This window comes from Bradysia coprophila, unplaced genomic scaffold, assembly GCF_014529535.1.
Source record: "Bradysia coprophila strain Holo2 unplaced genomic scaffold, BU_Bcop_v1 contig_333, whole genome shotgun sequence".
In the NCBI taxonomy this organism is placed as follows: Eukaryota; Metazoa; Arthropoda; class Insecta; order Diptera; family Sciaridae; genus Bradysia; species Bradysia coprophila.
The window spans coordinates 1,633,152-1,642,592 of NW_023503592.1; the positions used below are offsets into that span (position 1 = coordinate 1,633,152).

Here is a 9,441-nt window from a genome sequence, read left to right on the forward strand (position 1 = left end):
ATATTTTTGGATATTATTAGTCAGCTCGGAGCCCTGAACAAGGTTCCACAAAAATTTTTGATTTTCATACGTACCGTCGGTGACATTGGTGCATAGCCCATCCTGTCTACAGAGAGAGTTGTGGAAAACTGGTCGTGGTTTCAATCGATAGTGCCTAAAATTCTAATAACAATTGTACAAAAATTTGGTACCCTAAGTGCAAGTGAAGCCGGCCGAGCACGCTAAAGTTGAAAAAAAAACGTGATTTTGAAACAGTCATAGAGGCGTGGATGCTTGAGGGATGAAACTAATAGATAGGTCTAGCAGTAGAGCAACGTTTCCTCTACCAATTACCAAAAAATTATTTTTGAAGACCAAATACGTAGAGGCCGACAGTAGCTCAAAGCTCTCATATTTAATAAAATATGCAGGTTTCAAATGCACCTGAAACACACTTATTAAAATTTTTTGTAATTAAAATGGTTAATTCTGAAATACTGGAAGTCTCAGCTGTTCATCGACACCACACATGTAATGACTCACGTCAACAGTGCCGATATGTTGGATGAGTAAGTGAAATGTGTCCTTCTACAGCGAAATTTTGTGCATCTCAGGTGCCTCTGAAACCTGCCAATCTTACCAAATATGAGTGAAAAACTTTGAGCTATTGTCGGCCTCTATGTAGTTGGTCTCCAAAAATAATTTTTAGGACCGTACGAAGTACAAAGGGGCTTATAGGATTACGATGCCGTGTGTAATTGACGGAATTCGAAGCAGACGGTAAGGGCAAAGTGTTTGCCTATGTTCATAGATAACGAATCCGCAATAAACATTTTGTCGGTCTGTCTGTCCGTCACGTCGATATCTTGAGTAAATCAAATCCGATCTCAATTTTTTTTCCCAGAAAGGAAGTTGAAATAGTGCGGCTAAGTTCGTAGATGGACATATTCGGGTCGGCCCCTCGTGAGTTAGGGCCACCTAAGTGTTTTAAGGTCTTTTGGGGATATCTACGGCAACATAGACGATGCAAATGTAAATGAAACGGTAAAGAATAGGTATTGTCGATACCAATGCAGGAAAAAAAGTTCATTAAAATCGGTTGAATGGGTTGAGTGAGTTAGGGCCCTAGAAGTTTTTTGCACATAAATCGAGTAAATTTCATCCGTTTTTCCTAATTTTTGTTTCATTTAAAAGGTAATCGAACACCAAATAGAATGTTGTTGAAAAAAAATTGGGTCCTTTGACTAAGGCCGGTACTAGGGCCCTATGTATATTTTGCATATAACTCGAGTAAATTTCATCCGTTTTTCGTAATTTTTGTTTCATTTTTTGAAAAAAATTTAAATTTAAGTCCTTGGACTAGGGCCGCTTCTAGGCCCTATTTGTAATTATACTCAATAAATTAAAATTTTAGGGCTATTTGAAATTTTTGTTACATTTGGAAGTAACGTCGTACGGGGCTTCGTAATTGAGGCAATTTCTAAGATGTACACATTTCATAATAATTTTGCTTGAACTATATTAACCGGCGCAATAGGCTTACGGTCAAAGTAGGGTGACAGACGCACTAGGGTCACGTACGCAATAGATATACGGGTTCGTACGGGGCTCAGTCGCAGCAAACGCTCCGACTGTTCTGATGGCTCGTTTGGTCATTGGCAGAGGAAATGTTGCTAGAACTATTTATTAGTTTCATTCCTCAAGCATCCACGCCTCTATCACTGTTTTAAAATCACGTTTTTCAACTTTAGCGTGTCTCTACCGGCTTCACTTGCACTTAGTGTACCAAATTTTTGTACAATTGTTATTAGAACTTCAGGCACTATCGATTAAAACCACAACCAGTTTTCCACCACTCTCTATGTAGATAGGATGGACTATGCACCAATGTTACAGACGGATGAAAATCAAAAATTTTTGTGGAACCTTGTTCAGGTCTCTGAGCTGACTAATAATATCCAAAAATATCAAAAGTGCATCGAAATGCTCAGTTAAAATTCATTCAACCGCACCGTGTGCGTAGAAATCAGCGGGTTCTGAGATTTGGAGTATTTCAATTGAGTTTGAGCATTCCCATTACAGAAAATTGGAGACTGAGCAATCCCGAGTTTAAACAAGAAAATTTACGTAACAAGCTCATCAAAAACCAATAATGAGACTTTATTTACTTAGTCAAGCTTATATTTGACGCTAATAAATTGCACACAACATAAGAAATTTGTCATAAGAGAATTGAAGCTTAACGAAATTTTGAGCTTTACATGTAAAATTTTTTATAATAAACAATTTAGATCTATATGCTTCCTATACTGCGGAACTAAAGAAAAAAATGTAAACTCACGGGCCGAAGTGACAGATTTGTAAGCCCACGCGGCGAAAGCTTCGCTTTCGTCCCTTTGGCTTACGTTTTTGTGTCAGTTTCAGCCCTTGGGCTTTTTTTTTGGCATTTTACTGTTTTTACATCAAATTTTGTTGACGGTTTAATTAAATTTAAGTTTTGTTTCGGACCGAAAATACAAATCTTCCGCAGTATTTGGCATAAAAAATAGTATGCATCACTCGGGGCAAAAGTAAAAAAATTCAAATCGTGTGATTGTCTGCGGCGCGGGCCGCGGGCAGCAAACTTCACACGTTTGAATTTTTTTACTTTCGCCCCTTGTTATGCAAAATACTATTAATCTACTAAAATCCAACTTTCGTTGCGGTCTGTTCTTCTTCTTCAAATCGAAAAATTTTTCGTGTAAATCTTCTTCTTAATCACCCGTTGGTATCCACTGCTGGATGTATGTCACCCCTTTCGTCCTCCATTCTGAACGATCCATTGCCATTTGCTGCCAGTTTGTCCCCACCATTCGCTTGATCGAGTTCGTCCATCTTTCCGGTGGTCTGCACATTGGCCGTGTCATTTGTGGTCTCCAATTCATTTTGGCTTTGGTCCAACGTTCGTCTGTCGTTCTCGCAATGTGTCCTGCCCATCCTTCTTTTGACCTCTGCCGTCTGATTGTCTAGACCTAGTTTTAACTTGGTGCCAAGATACACATAGTTGTCGACTCTTTCGATGACGGTGTCTCCAATCGTGCAAATCGATTATCATTTACTTGACCTTCACTTTCGGAAAGCAAACGTTTCGAGCAACCGTAGCATTCGAGTAGAATGATTTTTATTATATCCGTGGGTGGACCGGAAATTCGCTATCGGGTAGCGGATGCGTAATCGATTTTTTCCACAAGTATATGATTGTAGTGGATATACCGTTTGCCAATCTGCTTGAAAAACTATTTTGTGCTCAAAAACTTGCTTAGATATCCAGGTGCAATTCCGTTTTTCCCACCAAAATGTGGAATGTTTCGCTATAATTTGCCGCCGAATTCAAAAATCAACTCATGACTTTAAAATATTTTAGAGACGGGTACCGTGCGTACTCACCATGTACTCAAGCGCTTTTATTTTTTTGACACATACAATATGACAGCTTCAATACGTCATTTTGGCAAAGAAGTTTTTTGTTTGTTTGTTTACGTTTATGTTGTGAGTTTATTGGGAACTAAAAATTGTGTGTTTTTGCGTTTGTGGGCTCTATGCCTACATCCCTATCCCCATTAATGATGTTTCCCTAGACTTTCAATCATTTTCTATTTACACAAACTTATTCCCTACTTCAACGACTTCGAATTTTACATTTTACAAAATTCATACCATGGAGAATAACTCAACACACATAGAAGAGATTCCACATCCTCCACCTCGAAAATGGGTATTTATAGACGAGACGCCACTTTAACTTCCAAACTATTGAACAAACGACAAAATCAATTCCAACAGAAACATATTCTCCGACAAAATTCAGAGAGAATTGGTGCATTTGCTGAAGATGCTGTGTTGCCGATGAACCAGCGAAGCACTCATAACATTGTTTCTGGACGTGACATTGAGTTGGACGATGTTAGATGTGCGCGCAAAAGGATACCGGTAAAGATCAAACCGAGATACTTTCCATTCTTTATGATCGTAATCTCCGTCATACAGGTTAGTTCAGAAGTGTCCGTGTGACTATATTTGTGTTTGAACATTGTTCTCTTTCTAATGGACACTCAGGCGCTCATTGAAGTGTAAGTGAGGGTCTACTTCTACTATTTGCATGGAACATTTATTAGTTATAATTAGGAAACACAGTTGTTGTGCACAAGTGGTTGCATAGTGTGTGGGACGGGCATGGAAATAATGTGGTATCCTAGTTGCCTAGTTGCCAGGAAATTTTTTCGTTAAAAATTTGGAAGCCTGGAAATCGAGCCTTCGATAAACAAAGCACCGGGAAATGTATGGAGTCCATACTATGGACTGGGAAGTTAGTTTAAAATTTTAAGTTACCGAGAAATGTTGACTGAGCGGGAAGAAATCATTATTCCTATGCCCGGCGTGGGATGTGTCGGACTACCGGTACATGTTGGGAGACTGATACTACCCACCTCAAACACTAACAATAATAATTGTTGCCAAGAATTTGAAACTTTTGGAATGGGCACAAGTGGTGGTAGAATAGTGCGTTGAATTGGATAGGTCTCGGTGTCCGGAGTACGAAACACGCATCCATTGGTCCAAATGACGTTCGTGGTTCCGCTGCAGTCGCTTTACAAAAATATTTAAAAAGTTATATTCGAGCAGTAGTATCTAGGCTGTCATTAGTTCACATGACCACTACACTACATGGGTCTCCACTACCCATCGTTAGTGCAATAATCAGGGCAGACATGTTTGGGTAATTTTTGCCTTCTTTTGTAATTGTAGTGATCTTGTGTGAAAAGGTTGCAGCGGAACCGCGAACGTTATCGCGATCAACGGATGCGTGTTTCGTACTCTCAGTGTTTTTACTAGATTTATGTGTAAAATACACTTAGGGTCGAGTACGTAACATCCTAGAGCCGTAACTCATACACTGACCTGATTTTTAGACCCGTACGAAGTACTGGGGTCTTATAGGTTTGCGCATACGTTTAAAATACGTCGAATTGGACTCCCTGAGTAAGGGGAAACCTATTGTGGTTGTCTAGAGATGCCAAATCAGTGAAAAAAAAATGTCCGTCTGTCCGTCTGCACGATAACTTGAGTAAAACGCATCCGATTTTGAAAATTCTTTTTTTTCCCGTTTGGTAATGTCAAAAGACAGGCTAAGTTCGAAGATGAGTGATTTTGGATCGACCCTTCCCGAGCCGGAGCGCAATAGGTGCTTTAGTAATTTTCGAAGATATCTCCGGACATTTAAACGTTACACTTGTAAATGATACGTCAACTAAAAGGTATTTACAATACCGATCGACAAAAAAAAAGTTTATGGAAATCGGATGAACATATTTGAACATATTTCGTCTGTTTTAGCTTTATTAGATAGGTATTGACCGTACCAATCAGGGAAAAAAAGTTTATGAAAATATGTTCTCCGGAGCGTGAGCTAGGTCTCTTGGACTGAGCTTTTATCTGGCTACTCGGCCGTACAGTGAACGTGGAGTATTTTGTCAATATCTCGAGTAAATTTTGACCGAATTTCATGATTTTTTTTTGTTTGAAAGGTATTAATAAATGTGAATCGTCAGTACTACTTCAGGTCTCCTAACAAAATGGCTTCCGGCGGCCATATTGGATTTTAGTAAAATTGAAATATCTTGGGAAAAATGGTACTTAGAGAGTTTCTGTTAACAGAGAAGGAATTGGTTATGTGTGGGGGGTTTTAGGAATCCCATATGTGGACTTCTATATATATCTATATACAGCTATATTGAGCAATATACAGGCATATAGAGCTATATAATAGCAAATTCATTTGTGGAATTTATAGTGAAATATAGGTAAATATAGCGGTATATAGCTGTTTAAATAGGAATTTATGAATTTATGCCTCCGGCAATTTATTTGTTGATGAAGCAAGGCAAAGAGTGGATAATTCAAGTGATTTTAAAGCGCGAATAGCTTTTCAGCAGAGAAGAAAATGAAGTAAGAGAAATGAAGAGTTTCACAATAAAGGCTTTTGATACGAATAGGTGTTTCGTACGGGTCGGCGTTAGCTATGTTTTTTATTAATATCTCGAGTAAACTTTGACCGAATTTCATGATTTTTTTTTGTTTGAAAGGTACTAACGAATGTAAAGCAGCCGTACTACTTTCCACCTCCTAACAAAATGGCCGTCGGCCGCCATTTCGGATTTTTGTAAAATCAATGTAAATCGGTGAAAATGATACTTACAAAGTCACTGATCAGTGGGAGGGAAGTGAGAAGTTATGTGTGTTGGGTGTTTCAAGGATCCCAAATATGGATATCTATATATAAATATATATAGCTATATTGAGCTATATAACGGTATAGATAGTTATTTTGAGCTATATACTAGCATATTTATCAGTAAATTGCTTATTTATAGGTAAATATAGGTTAATATAGGACTGAGGAAATTTTAGGTCAATTTTAAATTTGTGTTACGTTTGGAAGGAACATCGTACGGGGTTTCGTAATTGCGCCATGCGCAATTTTTAAGACGTACAAATTTCATAAGAATTTAACTTTACCGGCGTTTACGGGCGCAGTAGACTTACGGTAAGAGTAGGGCGATGGACGAACTAGGGTCACGTGCGCAATAGATGTACGGGCTCGTACGGGGCTCAGTCGCAGCAAACGCTCCGACTGTTCTGACGGCTCGTTTTTTCCCTGATTGGTACGGTCAATACCTATCGAATAAAGCGAAAGTAGATGAAGTATGTTCAAATTTAGGCGCCCTACAAGCAAAAACTGCTTGGCGTTGGCGCCCTGTACCTAGTTCACACCAAGGGGTCTAACTCACGAGTCGGTCATCCGATTTCTATGAACTTTTTTTGTCGATCGGTATTGTAAATATCGTTCATTTGATGTATCATGTACGAGTAAAGCGTTTAAATGTCCGGAGATATCTTCGAAAAACCGTAAAGCACTTACTGGGCCCCGGCTCGATCCAAATTCACTCATCTTCGAACTTAGCCTTTCTTTTGACATTACCAAACGGGGAAAAAAGAATTTTCAAAATCGGATGCGTTTTACTCAAGTTAGAGAACGGACGGACGGACTTTTTTTTCGCTGATTTGGCATCTCTGGACAACCACAACAGGTTTCCCCTTATTTAGTGAGTCCAATTCGACGTGTTACAAACGTATGCGTAAACCTATAAGACCCAATTACTTCGTACGGGTCTAAAAAATTAAAAATCGGTTGACAATACTCAAGTTTTATTGCGGATTCGTCTTCTATGACCGTAGACCGGTCCACTCTCAAGAAATTCCGAAACGTGGAGGGGACTGATAAAACTTGCACGTAACAACTCGCTATCAAATTTTGTAAAGCTTTGTGTTGTCGAGATTATAAGTTTGGCATCTTGAACAATTCTAATTATTAAACTTCTCTCTTCCCATACTATGATGTAGGTGGGAATTATGTACCTATCGGACCACGAAAAGGTGACTTTACTATTCGGCTACGATCCCCATCGTCGGCATGAAGTGTGGCGCTATTTTACCGATGCTTTTGTACATACTGGGTAACCGAGCACACTAACTACTCACATACACATTAGATTTTCAACTTAATTAAATTTATCAGACTGTCCCATCTGTGGTCCAATATGCTGCTACAGATGATATTGGGTGTTCTACTGGAAATCGTACATCATTGCAAGCGCGTCGCATTAATCTACTTTGCATCCGTGTTTGGTGGTTCGTTATTCGTGACGATTTTAAGCCCTGGAACGTATGTAATCGGCGCATCGGCTGGCATTTATGGCTTGATGTTTTCACATTTGTCGACGATTATATTGAATTGGAATGAAATGGATCGGAAAGTTTGCCGACTGTTCTGGCTGATACTGTATATTGTGGTGAACTTTTCGCTGGGACTAGTAGACACGAATGTAAGAGAAAAATTTAGTTTGCATGTCTGTAGAACTCTGTACCACTTCCATATTCCCGGGGATGAAGATTTTAAATTGGGGAAGTAAGGGGGTCTGACAATAGTTGACACGCCATGTTAAAGGTAGAAGGGGTCTAAAGATATCGAAAAACTGTGGACGTCATTTATAGACAGCCCCAGAGAAGGGAAGAAATTTTGTGTGGAAGTATTTGATGGAGGAGGAGGGGGAGAGAACTTGATGGGAAGGAGAGTTTGATATAAGGGATTATAGTCTTATTATGGAAAACTGAAAAACGGATGATTTTTGTAACATAATTTAAGAGGGCTGATGTTGAGCCTCACGCCAATGTCTCAATCCGAGAAAATTAAGGCATATTCATATCTCAATAGGAAAGTAGAGCAGATCCAAACGTTATCTTACTTCTTAAACAGAATTTTTCTTGTCAGAGACATTATGCTAATGCGACGGCTTAGAAAGGCGGTTCGAGTCAGCCAAATGCTAATGCTAATCTGAGCGATGTTTTCGGATATTCTCCCAATATACCATGTGATCATCGAGATTTCAATCCTTTCAATTAACAATTTCAGAACAGCCTTGCTGGTCATTTTGGTGGTGCTGTAACTGGATTTTTGGTCTCGATCTTGGCGTTGAAAAATTTCGAAAAACATCCATGGGAGAAGAAAATGCAAAAAATATGTTTGACCGTGCTGATTGCCCTGTTCGTTGTTATTGTCGTAATCAATGTGACCGCATCGGGACTGTATCTGCCAACGGAATGGAATTTCAATTACACTGCAACGTATGAAGATTTCGTTGTTAATTTGGTTGTTGTTAGTGCCGAGGGATCTACCGTATATAAGCAGTGTCAACAAGACTTCAGATGCATGATGTTGTTGCATCAACGAAATATATCTGTGACGTAACGACAGGAAAGTTGTGGAAATTTTTAACTAATATGCTCAGGGTAATGGAGGAACTGATAATACCATAAAGTGCCACTAATATTGTTAATAAACGTGCTTAAAAAGCCTAAACTTGTAATCGTGGCTAAATATCGGCCTCATACACACACGGAATTTTGAAAACCGACACATTTTCTGTTTCTGTGTTTTACTTGAGTTTCTCATTTCTCCATATAGTTGAGTCGATAAGGGATTTGTCCTATGGAAACGTTTACCGAGCGGGTTGGACAAATCGGGTGATTGGAGAAGAGACACAAATTTCGGCCGCACTCGGCTCCGCCTCGCCTCTTTAAAGTTTAAAAGCAGATGTGTCTTTGTCGAGTGATTTCTCCGGTTGTGTGGCACGTAGGATACCTTGTGATAGCTTAAATGAAAGCTAAAAGTCCAAAGTGCATTTTCGTTCCGCAACTATGTTTTTGTGGTGATATATTATGTTTTTAATAAAAAAGGTATCTTACGTGCCACAGAGCCGGAAAAATCACTCGACAAAGACACATCTGCTCTTAAACTTTAAAGAGACGAGGCGGCCGAAAATGTTGTCTCTTCTTCTAGAACCTATTTTTTCGATGCCCCAAACA

The 9,441-nt window shown here is 39.1% G+C and overlaps 1 protein-coding gene across 1 annotated transcript; it reads left to right on the top strand.

The window, feature by feature from the left end:
* The first annotated feature begins 3,470 nt into the window (after positions 1–3,470).
* LOC119079758 (rhomboid-related protein 1-like) lies at positions 3,471–8,938 on the top strand. The gene is made up of 5 exons (XM_037187838.1): positions 3,471–3,733; positions 3,802–4,005; positions 7,420–7,532; positions 7,595–7,901; positions 8,489–8,938. Exons 1-5 carry the CDS (start codon positions 3,677–3,679, stop codon positions 8,822–8,824), a joined length of 1,017 nt encoding a protein of 338 aa, XP_037043733.1. The 5' UTR covers positions 3,471–3,676; the 3' UTR covers positions 8,825–8,938.
* The last annotated feature ends 503 nt before the right edge of the window (positions 8,939–9,441 follow it).